Source organism: Capricornis sumatraensis, chromosome 9 (genome assembly GCF_032405125.1).
Source record: "Capricornis sumatraensis isolate serow.1 chromosome 9, serow.2, whole genome shotgun sequence".
Taxonomy (NCBI): Eukaryota; Metazoa; Chordata; class Mammalia; order Artiodactyla; family Bovidae; genus Capricornis; species Capricornis sumatraensis.
The window spans coordinates 74,554,537-74,577,814 of NC_091077.1; the positions used below are offsets into that span (position 1 = coordinate 74,554,537).

The window sequence follows — 23,278 nt, forward strand, 5'->3', positions numbered from 1 at the left end:
TATAAGAGAAAAAAGTATGGGTTTGGTTTTTTTGAAGTGATGAAAATCAAAGTTGACTATGGTGATAGTTGAATACGTGACTATACTAAAAACCACTGAGAAATTACATACTTTATATGAATAAAGTATATGGGATGTGAATTATCTCTCAAAGCTATCTTTTAAAAAGGATTACATATAATTCTATTCAATGAAATTCTTGAAAAAACACAAAATACAGAGGCGGAGACTAAAATCAGTGGACTCCAGGGTTTGAGGCTAGGAGTAGGGTGTGACTATAAAGAGAACATGAAGATTTTGTGGTGATTGAACTGTTCAGTTTCCTGATTTTGGAGGTGTTCACACATATATCTAGACTTCCCTGGTGGCTCAGACAGTAAAACAGATCTCCTGGAGAAGGAAATGGCAGACCACTCCAGTACTCTTGCCTGGAAAATCCCATGGACGGAGGAGCCTCGTAGGCTACAGTCCACGGGGTCGCGAAGAGTCGGACATGACTGAGCGACTTCACTTTCACGCATATATCGATATAAGTTAAAATTCACAAAACTACAAACAAGTTTATTTTACTTATGTTTATTCAAAATATATTTTAAAAAGTTTTAATGTCAAAAAGATAAACCAATTAAAAAAAAATCTCTTCCCCATTCATCCTTTACGTTATTGGGCAAAATGAACAACACAGGTATCTTGCCAAAGGGTGTGCCTGGGCTGCAGTGGACAAGTGGGGCATCAGAAACCAAGCAAGTGAGACAGGTACCTCTGCTTAGCATAGGGTGTCGGAGGCTGAGCAGATTGAGAAAGGCATTCACATGGGAAGATGACCTAGAATGGGGAACCAAATATATTAAGGATAACAAGAATCAGGTATCTCACTGTTGGAAGTTTTGTACAATGGGAGAGAGCAAAATGAACACCATGGCATCAGAAATCAATGTTTAAGTGTGAAATCATGGTTTTCAATATATACGTAGACATAAATGTATAGATGTAAACATATGCACAATAAACACACAAACAGCAACTGCTAACAGATCCTGGTTTCTAAACTCCATTCTTCACTAGAGAACCAGGACTCCAGAAAAATGGCTGATTCTTGGCCAAGGGTAGGGAAAGCATAATAAGCCTGGAATATCTTATGCCAGAGAATAAGAAATTGCTCAAATAATAATGGGAACATGTCAAAAGAACATAAAAGCCACTACAAGAAATTTCCACTGGCCAAATCTAGAAAAAATTTGAGGATCAAAGTAATAGGAATAATAGATTTTTACCCAATGAATAAAGTGGAAATACGGAGTGTGTATTATATGACATATAAATTTAAAGCTTGATGAGAAACAAGGTAGTATTTTGAAACTACATCACACAAAATATACTTAGTCATAAGCATGAAAGAATGGCTTTGTAGTGGAGAAGAATGGCTTTGTAGTGGAGACACCACTTCATCAATGATCTAAGTATAGCTGTCCCTCAGCTTCCGCAGGGCATTGGAGCCAGCAATCCCCTCAGACATCAAAATCCACAGATGCTCAATAATATGACATAATGTTTGCGTACAACCTGCATATAATCTACCCACATCCTCCCTGATACTGTAAATCACCTCGAGTTATAAAACCTAATAAAATACAATGTAAATACTATGTAAATAGTTATAAACACAACATAAATGCTATGAAACTAGTTTTTTGTTGCAAGGCAAATCCAAGTTTTGCTATTTGGAAGCTTCTGCACTTTTTTTTTTTTTTTTTTACTATTTTCTATCCTTGGTTGGTTGAGAGTTTGAAAACCACCACTATGGCAGGCCAATAGTAAAACACTACCAGAAAAAGGGTGAACTGTAACCAGTAACTTGTGATAGGATGCAGTAAGAACACAGTATCAGTTCTCTTCTGCAACGGTCTATCAAAGATTCATAACCTGATTCTCATCGTGTAGAAATATCTGACAAAACACACGATAATAGATGTTGTACAAAACTAGCCTGTGATCTTCTAAAGTGTCACGGCTATAAAAGTCAAGGTTAATATGAAGACTTTTTCCAGTCTGAAGCATACTAAAGACCCCTGTTATCCAAAGGTGAGAAATGGGGAATTCCATGGCAGTCCAGTGGTTAGGATTCATTACTTTCACTGCTGGGAGCCTGGGTTCAATCCCTAGTCAGGGAACTAAGATCCCACAAGTAGTGCAGCACAACCACAAAAATAAAAGTAAGGCATGATTCTGACTGGATCCTTTTGCTATAAAGAACATTACTGTGACAATAAGCAAACTTGAATGGAATAAACAAACTTGAATGGAATAAACATCCAGAATTAGGTGGATGTTTATTTAGGTGAATTAGGTGGATCCAGAATTAGCTATTTTACAAATAGCTGTGAAAAGGAGAGAGGCAAAAAGCAAAGGAGAAAAGGAAAGATAAAAGCATCTGATTGCAGAGTTCCAAAGAATAGCAAGAAGAGATAAGAAAGCCTTCTTCAGTGATCAATGCAAAGAAATCGAGGAAAACAACAGAATGGGAAAGACTAGAGATCTCTTCAAGAAAATTAGAGATACCAAGGGGACATTTCATGCAAAGATGGGCTCGATAAAGGACAGAAATGGTATGGACCTAACAGAAGCAGAAGACATTAAGAAGAGGTGGCAAGAATACACAGAAGAACTGTACAAAAAAGATCTTCACGACCCAGATAATGATGATGATGTGATCACTCATCTAGAGCCAGACATCCTGGAATGTGAAGTCAAGTGTTCCTTAGAAAGCGTCACTACGAACAAAGCTAGTGGAGGTGATGGAATTCCAGTTGAGCTATTTCAAATCCTGAAAGATGATGCTGTGAAAGTGCTGCACTCAGTATGCCAGCAAATTTGGAAAACTCAGCAGTGGCCACAGGACTGGAAAAGGTCAGTTTTCATTCCAATCCCAAAGAAAGACAATGCCAAAGAATGCTCAAACTACCGCACAATTGCACTCATCTCACATGCTAGTAAAGTAATGCTCAAATTCTCCAAGCCAGGCTTCAGCAATACGTGAACCGTGAACTTCCAGATGTTCAAGCTGGTTTTAGAAAAGGCAGAAGAACCAGAGATCAAATTGCCAACATCCGCTGGATCATGGAAAAAGCAAGAGAGTTCCAGAAAAACATCTATTTCTGCTTTATTGACTATGCCAAAGCCTTTGACTGTGTGGATCACAATCAACTGTGGAAAATTCTGAAAGAGATGGGAATACCAGACCACCTGACCTGCCTCTTGAAAAATCTGTATGCAGGTCAGGAAGCAACAGTTAGAACTGGGCATGGAACAACAGACTCGTTCCAAATAGGAAAAGGTGTACGTCAAGGCTGCATATTGTCACCCTGCTTATTTAACTTCTATGCAGAGTACATCATGAGAAATGCTGGGCTGGAAGAAGCACAAGCTCAAATCAAGATTGCTCAGAGAAATATCAATAACCTCAGATATGCAGATGACACCACCCTTATAGCAGAAAGTGAAAGAGGAGAGTGAAAAAGTTGGCTTAAAGCTCAACATTCAGAAAACGAAGATCATGGCATCCAGTCCCATCACTTCATGGGAAATAGACGGGGAAACAGTGGAAACAGTGTCAGACTTTATTTTTTGGGGCTCCAAAATCACCGCAGATGGTGACTGCAGCCATGAAATTAAAAGACGCTTACTCCTTGGAAGAAAAGTTATGACCAACCTAGACAGCATATTCAAAAGCAGGGACATTACTTTGCCAAGGTCCATCTAGTCAAGGTTATGGTTTTTCCAGTGGTCATGTATGGATGTGAGAGTTGGACTGTGAAGAAGGCTGAGCACCAAAGAATCGATGCTTTTGAACTGTGGTGTTGGAGAAGACTCCTGAGAGTCCCTTGGACTCCAAGGAGATCCAACGAGTCCATTCTGAAGGAGATCAACCCTGGGATTTCTTTGGAAGGAATGATGCTGAAGCTGAAGCTCCAGTACTTTGGCCACCTCATGCAAAGATTGACTACTTGGAAAAGACTCTGATGCTGCGAGGGATTGGGGGCAGTAGGAGAAGGGGACGAGCGAGGATGAGATGGCTGGATGGCATCACTGACTCGATGGACATGAGTCTGAGTGAACTCTGGGAGATGGTGATGGACAGGGAGGCCTGGCGTGCTTCGATTCATGGAGTCGCAAAGAGTCTGACACGACTGAGCGACTGAACTGAACTGAACTGAACTGGTGTCAGTGCTAATTTCCTGATTTTAATGGTTGTATTTGAAGCTATGTAGGAGCATGTCCTTTGAAGGAAATACACACTAAAGTACTCAGAGATGATGGGGCATCATGTTATCAACTTACACAGAAACCTGAAGAATCAGGAAGAAAACAATTCTGTGTGCTTTACTTGTAACTTCTCTATACATTCAAGACTATTCAAAATATTTAAAGTTAGAAAGGACATAAAAAGGATCAAAGAAAATTTCAAGACAATTCTTACCTATATGCCTGGATCAATGAAGATCAAAAAGGTATCACTGAATTATACTCATTGACTGTGTTTCTTGTCCCTAACAAAGGATTCACCAATAACCAAATTTGCTTCAGTGCTTCTCTTTTGCATTAGTCTATTCTTGTTGATACATTTTTAGCTACTTTTCAGTTTCTTGACATAAAGGCATCTCTCAAAGAATAATATACTAATTCAAAAACTGTCAGTAACTTTTTTTGTGTGTGTGTGTGTGTGTCAGTAACTCTTAAAATTAACTTACTCAGAATATATTCATGAATTACTTTTTCCTTTCTGAAAATTTTCTTCAGTAATACAATTTCCTCGTGTGAACTGGTACACTTAGACAAAGGGGTACACAAGTCCTATTTAGAAAAATTTATTGAACGTTATTCCTACATCACAGTTATTGAAAGAAAAACTTAATTTTCCCTGAAGGCACCCTGTCATTTTACATGATCTATACTCTAAAACTTTTTGTATTAAAAATACAGGCTAAATATGAAATTAGTAAAGTGCAGCATATAAAACATTATGCTGAGCAAAAGCAAGTCCAAAAGAAAGGTCACCATGTATCACTAGAATAGTTCCCACAGTACTCAAGATGTTTCCTATGTAAATCATATTTGAATGCAATTTTTAGAACCATATTTAAATGTATTTTGCAATTTGTTAACTAGGTCTCCACATTTTTCTTCTACCACATAATCTGTTCCTCTGATTTAGTTGGCAGCATCTGCTAGGATCCACAAAATGCAGCAAGAAGGTCACAGTTATTTCTCAAGATTCGAGAAATCTGGTCCACCCTTAGTGTAGTTTCCTGAGATTTCTGCTCCGCTGAAGTCAAAACCAGGATTCTAAAAGACATGGAAAAAAAAATTCAGATAAAATTAAAAGGAAAAATATAAATAAGCCAAAAAGAAAATGGTAAAAAGACATAAACTGGCAACTGACAAAAAAGGAAATATATTAATAAATGGCCAATAAACATGAAAAGATATCCAATTTCACTGTAATTGGCAAAACAGAACCTACAACTATGAGATTTTTTTTCAATTTTCATATTTACAAATATTTAGAAGATTAGTATGCATATTATAATGTTCACAAGTGTATGGGCAAACATACTCTTTACCCTCAGTGTGTAAACAGATTTTAATAATTAGCATTTTTTGAGAGCTTTATTATAGGCCAGGCAGGGTTCTAAGAGGTATGCTGCTACTGCTGCTGCTAAGTCGCTTCAGTCGTGTCCGACTCTGTGCGACCCCATAGACGGCAGCTCACCAGGCTCCCCCGTCCCTGGGATTCTCCAGTCAAGAACACTGGAGTGGGTTGCCATTTCCTTCTCCAATGCATGAAAGTGAAAAGTGAAAGTGCAGTCGCTCAGTCGTGTCCGACCCTCAGCGACCCCATGGACTACAGCCTACCAGGCTCCTCCATCCATGGGATTTTCCAGGCAAGAGTACTGGAGTGGGGTGCCATTGCCTTCTCCGTCTAAGAGGTATATATACACTAAAATATTCAATTATCATAACAGTCTTATAGAGTAAGTACTACCTCTGGCTTCAGTCGTTTTAGAGGCATTTCATTTATTCAACAAACATATATTAAGTTGCTACTGTTTAGAAGACACCATGAAAGGCATACAGAATTTAAGAGTGAACGAAATAGACAAAGATCCCTGTTCTGGTGGATATTCTAACAGGAGGGCAAATAATAAACCCTAAGCTACCTGTTGCAGGGGCCAGCACGCTTTTTTGTAAAGAGCCAAGTAGTAAATATCAATACTTTAGGCACTGAAGGCCATGTAGTCTTGGGCATGGCTGAGACTTAATTCTGCTGCTGCTATATAAAGACAATACACAAACAAATGAGCATAGCTGTGTTCCAGTAAAACATTTCCTTCAAAAGCAGGCAGGGGGCTGGATTTGACTCCTGGCTATAGTTTGTCAGCCCCAAGATACAGTGTATTAAAAGTCGGTAAGTGTTATTGAAAAGAAAAAAGATGTAGGGTAAAGTAAGGAAAATGAGGAAATTAGAATATTTAAATAGGATCATCAAAATATGCTTCATTGAGAAATTGCTGGAAAACAGTGAAGAAATCAGGTCAACTTTGGGAGAAGAGCATTGCAGTCAAAAGGACAGAGAACGAATGGTCAGGCATGTCTAATAAAAGGCACAAATGCCAGCATGGCTAGAGCAGAATGAATGAGGGGGCAGCAGCAGGACAGGAGATTAGAGACGTCAGGGAGGACCAGATCAGTCTGGGCCTTGTAAAAGACTTTTGTCTTTTACTTGAATGAAAGAGTTCTGAGAAGTAATATTGTCTGTTTGACATTTTAAAAGGACTGCTCTAGCTGCTATTTTCACAAAACTGCGGCTTGGCAAGGGCAGAAGTAACGAGAACAATTAAAAGGTCATTAAGAAGCACTTTCCTGGTGGCACTGTGGATAAAAATCTGCCTGCCAATGCAGGGTTCACGAGTTCAATCCCTGGTCCGAGAAGATCCCACATGCCAAGGAGCAGTTGAGCCCATGCTCTAGAGCCAGGAAGCCGCAACTACTAAGCCCATGGGCCACAGCTACTGAAGCCCACACACTCTATGGCCTGCAAGTCACAACTAATGAGCTCCTGTGCTGCAACAACTGAACCGTGCGCATCTAGAGCCTGTGCTCTGCAACAAGAGCAGCCACCGCAATGAGAAGCCAGTGCACTGCAACCAGAGAATAGCCCCTGCTTTCTGAAACTAAAGAACGCAGCTGTGCAGCAAGGAAGACCCAGCTCAAGCTAAAAAAAACGGGGTGGGGGGAAGGTCATTAGACTAACCTAAGCAAGACTTTAGAGGTGGTCCAGGTGAGAGTGGTGGTAGAATGGTGGTGACGTGCAGTCAAATTCTAAACATACCTAGAAGGCCATGGCAGTAAGGTTCCTGACAAGCAGGGTGTGGGACAAAGAGAAGAGTGGAGGATGATTCCCCAGTGTTTTTCCATCTGAACAACCAGCTTCTATCAGGTGAGACGAGAAGGCCAGAGATACAACAAATGTGTGAGGGAAATTAGGAAGTTCACTTGGATATGTTGAGTTGGATATGTCTGTTAAACAGCCAAGATGTTAAGTAAACAGCTGGATACGCAGTTTCAACATTCGGTAAAAAGTCTAGGCAAGAGACATACATTTGGGAATCATCATCATTTATATAGAAATTATCTATCAAAACTTTAACAGTGCCTCGATCCAGTAATTCTCCTAGATAGCTATCTTAAAAGAAAATTTGAGTATTTTCAGAGATGAAAGCACAAACTTTGAAATAGACACAAACAGAGAAATCTAAATCTCATCGAAGAGGAACAGCTAAGTAAAAACAATACACTCAAACTAGGAAACACTCTAAAGCAATTAAAAGGAATGAATTTTATCCACATGTACTAGTAGGGAAACAGACCTAAGACATATTATTAAATGAAAAAGCAACATGATGATACATACTGTGTGATCCTCCACTTATATTAAAAAAACAAAACAATACGTTCAATGTATTGAAATGAGAATGAGTCAGAGATACAGAATGGGAGATACTAAAGGGCCTTTCACTTTTTTACACGACGTATATACTGAGAGAATTTTTATCAGTTTATTCATGAACTACACTGATGCAAACTAAATAAATTTAAACTTAAGATATCACAGTGGTACAGATAAATTCCTCTGGGGCAGCAGGGGTGGGGTGGTGAGGGTTAAATCCCTATATTGAAAGGCCAGTCAGTTTTCTAACCATTAAACTGAAAAAATTTCTCTGAAGAATGTTAGTAATTTTTTAAAATGACGTTTGAGTTTTGATTTCAAGGAATAATTATTCTATGAGTTTAAGATGTTTAACTACACATATTCATCAACTGATCTGACTTACTTCTTTCTGGAATCTCTCTAATGTAAGTTTTCTCTGCATTTGGTCTTGCACCCAAGGATCAGCTGCATAATCAGATTCTAGAAGAGAAGTCCAACAATTTGCTGCATCTCTCTTCGTCTTTGTAAGAACAATACGGACCATTTTTCTATCCTCTAAACAAACAAACAAAAATCACAAAGAAATCAAAGTTCATCATTAATTTATACTTTCAGAAACCTAATTAGGAAATATTGACATACAATTGTTTTCAATACATTCCTTTTACTATAGCTTACAAAGTTGCAAATCTACAGCAGGAGGAAACATACTAATTTCCAAGACGAAATTAACTTTTAAAGAGATTCTAAGAAATGTAATAGATTAACCTTACCCAGAGTCCATGTTCCCTCATCAGCTATTGTAGAGTCAAAGAGTTTGCCCTGAAAAATAAACATATGAGGTACTAAAAATAAAGAGATTTCATTAATTTTCATAAAGTTTTCATGATTTAAGACTTCCCTTATCTCCTACCTAATCTACATATAACTACTTAATTTGTTTAGAGTAGGGAGAACAAATTTTCTACAATTTCAACATATTGATAGGTGGCCAACACTAAGTTCCTGCCTCGCGAGTCAAACAGAACCTAGTTTACACAATGGGAGTATATACTACAATAAAGAACACAGAGCGCTCTACAAAAAGATCAGGGCTCCTTAATTTTTAGAAGATGAAAAAATACTACTGATTGGTCAAATGTGATGTTAACATCTGAAGTGTGGTAACTTTACCAATTATAATAAACTACAAAAAGAGCTCTCCTACAGGTATTAAGGAAAAACGATATCTTAATATAAACTTAAAAAAAACTGGTTCAATCTCTTTGTAAGGCAGTTTAGCACTCAAAGAAAAAAAAATTAAAGCACACACATCCGTATATACGTATGATGTCAGATGAGTTGTGACTGACTTTTCAGAAACTCTTGTTTTAAGAAAGAACTAACTAAAACATAAGTTTAAAAGAGATTGCACCTGCTCAAAGCCAATTTGATTTGTTGCTACTTACCAAATTTTAGCTTTAGGGAATGTAACATGTCACATTGAAAAAAGAAAACAGTCTTTTCATATGTCAATACAGGGGGTGGGAGGGTGTGTGAATACTACTTAATATAAATGTACTGAATATAAATGTACCTAAAATCCTAGAGACGGAGTTATTGCCAAATCCCTAGGTTACTGCAATTACTAAAGTAAATTTGAAATGTAATTTGAAATCACCATTCAGTAAATTATGAATAGCCCAACTATTCAGAAAGGTCATCAAGAGCCAAGCTGACATCAATCAGTGTCTTTCACATAAATCTTCCTTTTCTGAGACACTCAAAACACTTTCATATTAAGATAATAATAAAAACATGTAGTGCAAGCTTATTACATATTAGTTATTACCTACTCCAAGCTCTTCATTCATAGATACTATGCTACGTTTAAAACAATCCTATGAAAAAGGTACTATAATTATCCCACTTTGGGGATGAAGGCTTAGACAATGAATAATCTCTCGCCCAAGGTTACAACTAGGAAAACGGCCAAGCCACGTATACTCTCAAGCAGTCTCCCTTCACCATTACACAACATTGCCATCAAATATCTTGGGCTTCTAATCTGAAGTAATCTAACTTCAAGTTAACTGAATTAACTATACATTTTAACAAGAAAGAAATGGGTCCCAGACCCAATACTGATAAGAATAAAAGGGATATCCATTACTTTCTTCACAACTTCTTGACCACCTGCTTAAACACTCCACAAACTTACAGAATTTTTCCAATTTTAGATGAGAAAATAAATCAACGGACATCACCTCCGAATCCTCAACCCAACATCTTTATTTTTGTTTTTCATGTCCTATAACCTCCTATATATTTATTAATTTAATTATGCCTCCCTGCGTAAGGGAACAGTATCTGGCTCGTCCACCACGGTCCTCCCAGCACCAAGATCAGTGCCTGGAGGTACAGATGTCAAAAATATTTGTTTTCCTTCCACGATCTAGTTAGGCAGTTCTCAGTGAAGACCCGCAGAGAAGTTTCATTTGGCTTACAAACAAAGCAAGGTAAATGGGCTACTCATTCCAATCTCAAACACCGAACGGCCCTGAGGTCAGGGGCTCTGACCAGGCCCAAATCAGGGCAATCTTATTCATCCTTCGGCCAGCCAGAGAGGCCGAACGGCCTTCCAGCAATCTTTCCACGGAAACCATGAACTTGAGGACTCGGGAATTTGGGGAGGCCGGGAAGAAACTGAGCACAAGCCCCGACCTAGCCGCTACCTTGAGGATCTCGCGGCCACCCACGGCCAGCGCCACATGCCGGCTCTGCAGGCCGCACTGGATATCCTGGGCGCGAGTGCCTGGTGGCACCTGAACTTCAATGAACACCTCCTCCAAGGTCTGGTACCACTGGCCCCATGGCGTTCCGCACGGAACCACCCCACTGCGCTCCTCAAACGGGGCTGACATACTCCAGTCGCCTCCCAGAAGCGGTAGCAGCGAGCAAGCAGAGTTCACGCCCGGAATCCCCGCCTTGGGCCACACCCCGGCTGTCTCTGCTCGGGTCACTGAACATGCGCAGAAATGTAACCTGCGGTCTCCGCTTGTGTGCGCGTTTCCCTTTCAGTTGGCCATTGACGAGGCTGGCAGGACCCAGGTTTAAGGAACTGAAATCCAGAAAAGTTCGCATCCAAGGAACGATGGAAGAGGGGTGGACCCAGAGAAGTTAGAATTCATTACACTGCCACCAATATGACGTCAAAAGCGACGGGAAACTCGCTGGTGTAAACTGCGCTTGCGCAACCGCGGCTAATGCGTAGTTACAATTGAGTAACGCCAGGAATGATTGGGCCAGTGAGCGAGAGGAGACAGTAGTAGCCTCCTATTGGATGGTGGCCTAAACAGGTCACGTAATTGAACGCAGCGAGAGCCGAGGATGCAAGCTCTTTGATCTTTGGCGTTCCGATTGGCTGACGTCGGTGGGCGGGGGTTAAGCGGGGCGATTTGAATTTGAAGTCAACAGGCCTAAACAACCTGCAGGATAGTAGCCGCAGACCAGTAGAGACCTTCGGTTTTGCGGAGCTGGTCGTCAGCATGTCCTTCCCTAAGGCTCCCCTGAAACGATTCAATGACCCTTCTGGTGCGTACGGGGAAAGGTGCTGGGGGACAGGATATGCTCTCACGCCCCTTGTCCTTCTTGGGTTCCCTTCATCAGAGGCAAACAGGAGGCTATTTTTACGGCTGGGATGGGGCTCGTTAAATTGATCCATTTTCCTGAAACACATGCTAAGCTTTTACTACTGACGTTAAGGATATAACAGTGAGCGAAGCAGTCTCTGTTCCGTGGAGTTTAATTCAGTTGGAGAATGCAGCCATTATACAATTAGTGCTGTGGAGAAGCTAAAGCCAAGGGAAGGGAATAGGAATTAGGAAGCATTGGTAGCTGTTGATCAAGTCCGGAGTCCTCACTTGTACATGTGTGTGTATATACACATACATGTATTTTACTATTGCTTTTGGTGTGGACTTGGAATTTCTTTTGAATGTCCCATTCAGGCGTAAAAGAAGAAAGATTGGTAAAGGCAGTTTATAGATATAAAATTATGGCAGTAGCACTTATTGAAAACACAATAGATGAAGTAAAGGGAGAAATTCCCCCCAATCTGTAATATTTATTATTTTATCCATAAAAGAATGGAGACTTATATTTGCTTACTGTTATACAATCGAACTGGCAGAACAGGGGCCTGAAACCAGGCCTGCATGAATCCATTCTGTGTTCCTGAGCACAGTTAGTGGATGCTAACTGCATTCAGGGACTGTGCTAAGGTCTTCCCTACTAGGTCTGGTTTATTCTTTCCAACAGCCAGGGGAGGCACGTACAATTGTTCTCATTTTACAGATGAGAAAACTAAGGGGGGTTGTAACTACTGAGCAGCCTGCAAGTGACAGAACTTAACATCACAGCTCATGATTTATCCATTATAATGTACACTTTTTAAGTCTCTCATTACATCTTAATTTCTGTCAAATAACCTACAAACAGAAATTAGCATCACCCTGCTCACAAAGGAAGGCCAGTGAAGAATTGGATCAACACAAACTTATTTTTTAACTAAAGACTTAAGGACCATATAATTTCTCAGACATTCAAAGAACTACTCTGAGTTCTGTCATTGTGTCCTTTTAGGAGATTTGTTTGCTTTATAATATATTGAACTGGTTTTGACAATTACATAAAACTTTAGGCTCACAGCTTTATTAATAATAAGTGACCATTTATTTGATGCTTAGTGTGTGTATGAGGCACTGCAGTGATTTTTATGTTACTCCAGTAATCCAAACAACCAAAGTTTGAGGTAGATACTATTTTTTTAGCCCTATTTCATGAATGAAGAACAGTCTCAAATAGAAATTACTTTCTAAGGGTCTTAAAGTTAGATTGGAAAAGGAGAGAGTATAATGTTCTTATCCATCATCTTCTCCCTATGGCTACAAAGTACCTGGCTCATACTATTATCTATTGATTGGCAGACAAATCTAGGTTTGAGCCCTAATCTAACTGATTACTATACAAAACTCTGTTCCCAATCCTACATCCCCAGTGACTTTCTGTTTTCTCTGCCACACTACCAAACTCTACCCTGAGCTAAATAACTGAGGGTAGGGACGTGACTGAGACTGTCCCTAACTTCAAGCAGTTTTGTCTAAGGTGGGAGTTGGATAAGTACATTAGTATAGGCCGTTACAAAACTGCAGGAAGTTCTGGAATAGTAACAGTACATGCAAGCTGCTGTGGAATGGAGATTCTAGCTTGATGTAGGCATTTGGAGAAAATGGAAGAGGTGACATCCAGACTGAGATCTAAAGTAATTAAGAGCCAGATCTCAAATCATCTTTGCATAAGTACATGGAAATACCTTTGATTTGAGACTCTAGTTACATGAGGTTATACATTGCTGGAACAGAAGTACAGTCTGTGTAGTTTGTGCTTTGCATAACATGGCTTTATAGATTTCCTAATGTACTGATATTAGACACAGATGGATCATCACTAAATTTTTATTCCAAGCTAAATCTTCAGGGCTAGACATTTTTAGTAGCATCATTTCAAAAATCTCAGTGACTCTCTTTGAGTAGATTTGATTCCAAATATTCTATTTCTTAATTCAATTCTTACTAACAGCTGTGTTGCTTGTTCTGACATGTTCATCTCAAGACTGGACATGTCCATCCCAAGACTGTCTTTGTTGTTTTGCTAAGTTGTCTGTGTTCCTTTGACCCAACTGAAATAAAGATCATTGGGAAGATAATGATACTGTTCTTCACAGAGAGGCCTACTTTATAATATCAAATGTGCTAATTTTACATTTGAAAATGAAGCATTTAAAAAAATGTATTAGAGAATAATTGATTTACAATGTTGTGTTAGTTTCAGGTGTACAGCATAGTGATTCAATTAAACATATATTCGTAGGCTTTCAGATTCTTTTCCTATATAGATTATTACAGAATATTGAGTAGAGTTTCCTGTGCTATATAATAGGTCTTTGTTGGAGATCTGTTTTATATATAGCAGTATGTGTATGTTAATCCCAAGCTTCTAATTTATCCCTCCTCTCCACATTTCCCCTTTGGTACATGTTTGTTTTTGAAATTTGTTTCTGTTTTGTGAGTAAGTTACTTTATGTCATTTTTTTAATTAGAAAAGAAATTTATTAATGATATTTTTACATTTATGTTACTCACTTTACTATTACTTTTTTTAATTGAAGTATAGTTGATTTACAATATTGTGTTTTACGTGTACAGAAAAGTGACTCAATTATATTTTTCTGGATTATTTTTTATTATAGGTTATTATAAGTTAGTGAATATAATTCCCTGTACTGTACAGTAAATTCTTGCTGTTTATCTGTTTTATGTCTAGTAGTTTGTATGTATTAATCCCATGCTTATAATTTATCCCTCTCCCTCCTGCCCTTTTGTAACCGTAAGTTTGTTTTTGTGTCTGTGAATCTGTTTCTGCTTTGCATATGGATTCATTCTGTATTAATTTTTAGATTCCACATATAAATGATTTTATATGATATATATAAAACACGTTAACATGTAAGTCACATTAGATAAGATTTTAATGTTTTATTTTTCTTCTAGGATGTGCACCATCCCCAGGTGCTTATGATGTTAAAACTTCAGAAGTATTGAAAGGACCAGTATCCTTTCAGAAGTCACAAAGGTTTAAAAAGCAAAAAGGTAATGGATCCCAAAATAGAATAATGGTTATATGATCTTGTAAATTTTGAAGTTAAGGATAACATTATTTAAATTTAAAGATGCTATAACATTTCTAAAAATGTGACGCTACAACTATATTTAAATTTTATTAATTGATAGATTTACAAAAGGGTCGACTTCTGAATAACACTTTCATCACTACACTGTCATATAACCAGAAAAATTAAGCAAGACACTCACATAGACATGCAGTTTTCCTTTTGGTAGTTACATTAATCTTCTCAGAGAATATTAGAGGGAATATTAGGAAAATCAAGAAAATGTTAAAATGTGTAAAGAAATGTGTCATTTGTGCAACTAATTACTTGAAAATGTACAATCAAGAAAAGAATAATTTTATATTGCTTCACTAATAGTTTCTATAAGGAATTTGGGAATTGGTATTTTGTCTGTGCTTCAAACATGTAAGCACCAAACATGATCTGTACAATTCATTTTATAGCAGAATCACAACAAAATCTTAACGTTGACAAAGATACTACCTTGCCTGTTTCAGCAAGAAAAGTCAAGACTTCAGGATTAAAGGTGAGATGCCCTTATATTCTAGCTGGTTCATTTCTAGCTGGCTCATCAACTGTATCATAGAAACATTTCTGAAAGGTATTATATTTGACTAGAATGAGTTCAGTTTATAAATTAAGGTAATCAATAAATCCGTAAATGAGTAAAACATTATCACTGGAACTCTAGTAAGTTTTACTTATCAGCCTATGTCATTAATAAATATATTGTGTTTAAATGTACCCTTAGTTCAGAATTACAAAGTGATCTCCACTTTTCAGTCATTTCTATAGATGGATACGCTTTATAATACCTAGTGAGCCCTTAAAAATTATGTAATGCTTTGATTTTTTGAGTTGTCATCATTTGACATTACAAAGTAAGGGGAGGGTAAACACTGATGAAGGAAAAGGAAAAACCATTCTAATGTCTACAAGGGATTTGCCACTCAGAAACTGCCACGGAGTGGGAGATTAAATCCTTAATATCTTTCTGTTAGGACTTGTGCAGGGGTGTACTGTTACTGTTTCCGTTAGTTCAAAAAGCAAGCTGTACTTTCTTAAGGAGTTGTACAACTTGGTATTTTAATGTGAAAAAGATTCAGAGTTGGGAAAGAGTTTCCAAGCTCTTTGGTTAGAAAACCAAAGCTGTAAGTTAAGCTTATTCTTGTTCATTCATTTGGCAATTACCTAAATCTCTTATTCTATAAAAAAACAAAAATGAAACTGTGGTTGTCCAGTATGAAAGTGGTAAACCACATGTAGCTACTCAGCACTTGAAAATGAAAAATTAAGATTTTTAGCATTATTTAATTTTAATTAATGTGTCATTAAAAACTGATACTCAGTTCAAATGTTGTACTTCTTACGTGTTTTTGGAATAACTTGGATATGTGGATCTACTTTTTCATCTCTATGTTTTGTGAAGTCTAAATATAGTTATTAGAAATATCAACAGAATCAAGTATCGGTTTCTAACTACACAATTAATTAAAATTAAATAATAATAAAATTAGCCACCACTAAAGACCCTGAGTGCCACAACTAAGACTTGGCACAGCCAAATAAAGTAAATATTTTTTAAATAAATAAATATAGTTAGATATTTCTATTGAAAATTTAGCAGTTGAATTGAGATGTACTATACGTATAAAGTGGGCTTTCCTATTAGCTTCGTGGTAAAGACACAGGTTCAATTCCTGGATCAGTAAGATCCCCTGGAGAAGGAAATGCAACCCACTCCAGTATTCTTTCCTGGGAAATCCCACAGACAGAGGAGCCTGGCAGACTACAGTTCATGGAATCGCAAAAGACTACTTAAGGACACTATTAGCCCCTAAACAACAATATAAGTATAAAATATACAGCAAATTTTGAAGACTTAGTACCAAAAATATCTTAGTACCATAAAATATCTTGCTAATAATTTTATATTAATGGCATGGTGAAATATACTTTTGATATTTTGGGTAAAGTGAAATATGTTATTAAAACTTTTACTTTTATATATGGCTATCAGAAAATTTGAAAATATGTGCATGGCTTGCATTATATCTTTATGGGCCGCACTGATATAAGCATCCTTTTCTTGGAAATTGATGTAAATTTCTTGACTTGAATTTCTTGGAAAAACAGTTCTGAAATTTTAAATTAATTATAGAATTCACAAACCAAAACTAAATTACATACAAGTTTGTGTAAAACTCCTACATAATAGGCCTTCAGGCCTATTTTGTTTTCTTGACCTTGCTAGAAAATGCCATCAGGTGGAAAATTAAACATGTGACAGGCTATCCGCCATGTTAGAAATATATAAAATAGATTTTGTTCAAGATGTTTATGACTTTTCTTCCATCTGTAGATGGAAAAGATAGATATTCTGTTTTTGGCCATTATCTTACAAAGACTGATGAATATAAAAATATATGTAAAAAACACATCTTACTGAGAATAAAGGCAATGAGTAGATTAGAATCAGTTTGTACTATTTCAGTTTTTCTTCATGTCTTTGCATTTGTACTATTTTTTGTTTTGGGGATCTAGGTTTAAGTTGATATCTCTTTTTAAGACTTTTTTTTCTTCTGATTCAGTATAATTAAATACTCAAAATATATTATTTAACATTAGAAAAGAAGACCTGTTATTTTCACTGAACTTGTTAGCAAAAGTCTAATCTATTGGGCTAAAAACATTCAAACCTGAAATATTTTAAGATTTGAAGAAACTTTTCTTTCATTGGCTAGATAATTCACCTACAAAATACTTACTAGACTTAATGAAATGTTTAAAATAGAAATTAATCTTTTGGAACCCTTAATCTTTCCTGATAACTAAAAATCAAAATTGGCTATATTTTTGGTACTTAAAGCTGATTGTCACTGTTCTTTGATTTTTAAATAGAAGGAATCTCAGAAGAATGATAAAGATTTGAAGATGTTGGAAAAAGAGGTGAGCGATACATTTAAGTTACTGAAAAACATAGAGTCAAGAGACAAGGATTCTGTTGCTGTTTGAGGAGTCAGATAATGAAACATACGTACCATCCAGACTGGTACCTACAGGGTAACCAGTCGTTGGCTTGGATACCATATTGTAGACCTTGATTGTCAATGTAGCATACTAAGGGAGAGATATAAGATCATCTATGTCATGAAAAACTGATAAGTAAAACTCAGTATTTTAGTTTGTATGCGGGTCAAATATTTACCTTTCCTCATAGCATACACTATGCTAATCTCTGTGTTAAGACAGTAACTACCTAGAGAATTGCTTGGTAAGCATGAAATCCTAGCAGGTTAGTTGAATTGCAATGGAGTTGTGCTAACTTAATGCATCTCTGCACTAAAGTATATCCTTTCTCAAGGATAAAATGACCAACTGCGTGTGTACTGTCCGATACGGTAGCCATTCACCACACGTGACTATTTAAATTAGAATTCAGTTCCACTAGTAGCACTTCACCTGCTCAATAGGCACTTGTAGAGAGTGGCTACCACACTGAACGGTGCATTTCCACCGTGGAAGAAATCTTTTTTGAGCAAAACTAACCTAAAAAACCTGCTTACTTTTTTTTTTTAATGTGTACGTATATGTGTGTGTATGTATATGGATGAGTATAATTGCTTTACAATGTTGTGTTAGCTTCTTCCATACAAGCGAGTGAATCAGTTATATATACACATGTCCCCTCCCTCTTGAGGTTCCCTCCCATCCTACCTCTCTAGGTCATCACAGAGCACTGAGCTGAACTCTCTGCTATACAGCAGCTTCACATTAGCTATTTATAAAAAACCTGTTTACTTTTGTAAGCAGGGCAAGGCAGGTCACTGCCAGCTTTGCTTTTCTGGCAGTCTTTTTTCTACGTTTCCACTACTGACCAACTCTTTCTGGTAGACATATTAAACTTTCCATTGATTACAATTTAATGTTGGCTTTCAGTTCAGTTCACTTCAGTTGCTCAGTCGTGTCCAACTCTTTGCAACCCCATGAATCGCAGCACACCAGGCCTCCCTGTCCATCACCATCTCCTGGAGTTCACTCAGGCTCACGTCCAAAGAGTCAGTGATACCATCCAGCCATCTCATCCTCTGTTGTCCCCTTTTCCTCCTGCCCCCAATCCTTCCCAGCATCAGAGTCTTTTCCAGGGAGTCAACTCTTCACATGAGGTGGCCAAAGTACTGGAGTTTCAGCTTTAGCATCATTCCTTCCAAACAATACCCAGGGCTGATCTCCTTCAGAATGGACTGGTTGGATCTCCTTGGAGTCCAAGGAGCTCTCAAGAGTCTTCTCCAACACCACAGTTCTAAAGCATCAATTCTTCGGCGCTCAGCTTTCTTCACAGTCCAACTCTCACATCCATACATGACCACAGGAGAAACCATAACCTTGACTAGATGGACCTTTGTTGCCAAAATAATGTCTCTGCTTTTCAATATGCTATCTAGGTTGGTCATCACTTTCCTTCCAAGGAGTAAGCGTCTTTTAATTTCATGGCTGCAGTCACCATCTGCAGTGATTTTGGAGCCCCCCAAAATAAAAGTCTGACACTGTTTCCACTGTTTCCCCATCTGTTTGCCATGAAGTGATGGGACCAGATGCCATGATCTTCGTTTTATGAATGTTGAGCTTGAAGCCAACTTTTCCACTCTCGTCTTTCACTTTCATTAAGAGGCTTTTTAGTTCCTTTTCACTTTCTGCCATAATGGTGGTGTCATCTGCATATCTGAGGTTATTGATATTTTTCCTGGCAATCTTGATTCCAGCTTGTGCTTCTTCCAGCCCAGCGTTTCTCATAATGTACTCTGCATAGAAGTTAAAGAAGCAGGGTGACAATATACAACCTTGACATGCATCTTTTCCTATTTGGAACCAGTCTGTTGTTCCATGTCCAGTTCTAACTGTAGGTTCCTGACCTGCATATAGGTTTCTCAAGAGGCAGGTCAGGTGGTCTGGTATTGCCATCTCTTTCAGAATTTTCCACAGTTTATTGTGATCCACAGAGTCAAAGGCTTTGGCATAGTCAATAAAGCAGAAGTAGATGTTTTTCTGGAACTCTCTTGCTTTTTCCGTAATCCAGCAGATGTTGGCAATTTGATCTCTGGTTCTTCTGCCTTTTCTAAAACCAGCTTGAACATCTGGAAGTTCATGGTTCACGTATTGCTGAAGCCTGGCTTGCCGAATTTTGAGCATTACTTTTCATTCCAATCCCAAAGAAATGTTGGCTTAGGCCAGGAATATGTCAAGATAACTTTGAAAATCTCTGCCCTTGTTTCTCTGATCCTTTTTTGTATCTATTTAAATAACATTAGCTATCATTTTATTGAGGACGCATGCCTGTGATATAGGAGTAAATACTTAGAGATTTAATAACTAAGTGTCTCTGGAGATAGCTGATGAGGGAGTGGCAGTTCCAGAGTTAGAACTAGTCATTTGTATCAGTTGCTTAATCTTTTAGAATAAAAATTTTTTAGAAATACTGCTGTATATTATTTAACCCCCCCAAGTATTTGTTGTTTGTTTGGCTAATTTGAATTACATATCAATATTTAATTTAAAAGTAAAATTTCATGGAAAACAAACTCAGATTTCTGACTACTGTTGCAGAATAAAAAGATCTGACAGGACAATTTCTGCATTCCCCTCCAGGGCAACAATCTACTAGGCTTGTGCAGGGTTGCCTTCTTTTTTAAAAAAATTATATTTCTTAATTGACGTATAATTGACTTAATGTTGTACAGATCTCTGCAGTACAGCAAAGTGACTCAGTTTTACACATGTAAACGTTCTTTTTTTTTTTCACTTTTTAAAACAATATTCTTTTCCATTGTGGTTTATCCCAGGAGATCATACAGTTCCCTGTGCCATACGATAGGACATTGTTGCTTATCCATTCTAAAAGTAATAGATTGCATCTACCTGGGTTGCCTTCTTTAGACGTTGCATTTGCTGTCAGTCCTCACCTGGCTCTTTTTATATTGTCTGCTTGGTCATGTAGGCATTTGAGTTCACAAACCCTTCTTTATACTTCTTTAACTGAAAAAGTGTGATGTAGGTAGTCTTAAATGTTCTTTTTTCTGCTTTATAGTACTATGCTGTGAACATTGATTGTAAACCAATAATGTAAGAATAAAGGATCTTACAGTTGGGAATCTTAAATCTTGTTCAGTTCCTAGCATCTAGTTCACAGCCATATATGTAAGTGGTGCTTGATATATTTTTAGTTAATTATTATTGGCTTAGAATACTGAGATAAGTTTGAATACAAAGCCAGTAAGAATAGAGAATGCTTTTTATGTGACTTAATATAGCTGTCCCCACTTTAGTACTCTTCCCTGGAAAATCCCATGGGTGGAGGAGCCTGGTAGGCTGCAGTCCATGGGGTCGCTAAGAGTCGGACATGACTGAGCGACTTCACTTTCACTTTTCACTTCCATGCATTGGAGAAGGGAATGGCAACCCACTCCAGTGTTCTTGCCTGGAAAATCCCAGGGACGGGGGAGCCTGGTGGGCTGCTATCTATGGGGTTGCACAGAGTCGGACACGACTGAAGTGACTTAGCAGCAGCAATATAGCTGTGCTTTCTTGATACTTCTATACCAAGCAAAAAGTCTAGTTTGAAGTGAAGTGAAAGTGTCTGACTCTTTGCCACCCCATGGACTTTTCAGCCCATGGAATTTTCTAGGCCAGAATACTGGAGTGGATAGCTTTTCCCTTCTCCAGGGGATCTTCCCAACCCAGGGATCAAACCCAGGTCTCCCGCATTGTGGGCAGATTCTTTACCAGCTGAGCCACAAGGGAAACCCAGGAATACTGGAGTGGGTAGACTATCCCTTCTCCGTCGGATCTTCCTGACCCAGGAATCAAACTGGGGTCTCCTGCAGTTGCAGGCAGATTTTTTCCCAGCTGAGCTATCAGGGAAGCCATAAAGCCTATTGTGGTAAATGTTTTATGTGCACCAGAAAAGAATGTAAATGCACTTGTTGGTTATAGTGGTTTATATACATCACTTTGTTCAAGTCATTTAATAGTTTTCTTCAGATCTATTATTTGTGCTGATATTTTTGTGTGTTTGTTAGTTCTGAGAAATTTTTAGACTTCCAGCTCTGGATTAATCTCTTTTTAATTCCGTCAGTTTTGACTTTGCATATTTGTTACACTAGTACTTTGTTGTACATGAAAAATTTAAGATTATGTCTTCTCTTGAAACAACCTTTGACTATAAAATGTCTTTGTTACTAGTAATAATGTTTGCCTTAAGTGTGCTTTGTATACTATTAACATAGCCATGCCAGCTTTCATTTATCTAATGTTTACATGGTAAACCTTTTCTATTACCTTGATTGTCAGTCTATCAGTCCTTATATTTAAGTGCATATTTTATAAACATCTAAGATCATTTCCTTCAGCCTGAAGAATTTTCTTTAATATTTCTTGTTGTGCAGTTTTACTGTTGACAAATATTCTCGGCTCTTTTTTGTTTTTTTCCTTCTGAAAAATATCTGTATATCACCTTCATATTTAAAGGCTATTTTCATTGGGAATAGAATTTTATATTGGCAGATTTTCCCATACATTTTAAACATTTCATTATCTTCTGGCTTCCACATTTCCTGTTGACAAATATTTGTTTTTTGTTTTGGTTTTTACCCATTGATTGCATCAGGTATTATGGCTTGCTAATGCCTACCGCACCCTACCCAGGAGCCCTCTTCTGTTTTCCCAGAAATAAAGGTATTTAGCATTTTAAGCTGTAATTTGAATTCCTATAATTAGAACTAGAGAAAAGAAGAACTTTTATAGGTAGCAATGCCTTAAAAGTAAATAAACAGTATAATTATACCTAGAAGTTTATGGCAGTTTGAATTCTCAGTTCTTAAAATGCTTACAGATTTTCAAGATGTGTCATAAAGTAAATACGATTGCTCAAACAGCTAAGACTGTTGAAGAACATCATATCACAATCAGAGGTTTTTCTAGAACTTTAATGTTTCGATTATCATTAGCACCTAGTACTGGAGGAGAACATGGAAACTCCCTCCAGTATTCCTGCTTGGAGAATCCCCATGGACAGAGGAGCCTGGCGGGCTACTGTCCATTTGGTCACAAGGAGTTGCACACAGCTGAGTGACTAAGCACAGCACCGGACAGCATCTCGTAACTGTATTGGCAGTAATACATGAGTTGTTCATTTCACCTCCTTGTTCCTGTCCAGATCCGCATTCTTGTGCAGGAGCGTGGAGCTCAGGACAGGCGGATCCAGGATCTGGAAGCTGAGTTGGAGAAGGTGGAAGCAAAGCTAAACGCTGCCGTCAGGGAAAAAACATCTCTCTCTGCAAGTAATGCTTCACTGGAAAAACAGCTTATTGAATTAACCAAGACTAATGAGCTCCTAAAATCTAAGGTATTTGAACCTCATAATCTTTACAATTGAATAAAAAACAATTATGTTTTTTTCCTCACAGAGCTGTTTGGGAATTTGAGGCCTAGTTTAGTCATTTAACTTCAATAAATGTACTTTAAATATTAAGCCACTCCCAATAGGAATTATGGTGCATGGC

General features: G+C 37.8%; 2 protein-coding genes across 2 annotated transcripts in view; one reads left to right on the forward strand and one right to left on the reverse strand.

The window, feature by feature from the left end:
- Positions 1–4,888: 4,888 nt before the first annotated feature.
- On the reverse strand, positions 4,889–11,045 carry NUDCD2 (NudC domain containing 2). Its single transcript, XM_068980864.1, has 4 exons — positions 10,705–11,045; positions 8,764–8,812; positions 8,394–8,545; positions 4,889–5,343 (listed from the first exon to the last, which is right to left on the reverse strand). The coding sequence occupies exons 1-4, from the start codon at positions 10,891–10,893 to the stop codon at positions 5,260–5,262; spliced, it is 474 nt and encodes a 157-aa protein (XP_068836965.1). The 5' UTR covers positions 10,894–11,045; the 3' UTR covers positions 4,889–5,259.
- Positions 11,046–11,517: 472 nt separating this feature from the next.
- The window catches only part of HMMR (hyaluronan mediated motility receptor), a 30,880-nt gene continuing 19,119 nt past the window's right edge, over positions 11,518–23,278 (forward strand). The window contains exons 1-5 of the mRNA XM_068979719.1: positions 11,518–11,563; positions 14,581–14,679; positions 15,167–15,246; positions 17,622–17,669; positions 22,933–23,121. Coding sequence (XP_068835820.1) covers positions 11,518–11,563; positions 14,581–14,679; positions 15,167–15,246; positions 17,622–17,669; positions 22,933–23,121 — 462 coding nt within the window. The remainder of the gene's footprint in view (positions 11,564–14,580; positions 14,680–15,166; positions 15,247–17,621; positions 17,670–22,932; positions 23,122–23,278) is intronic.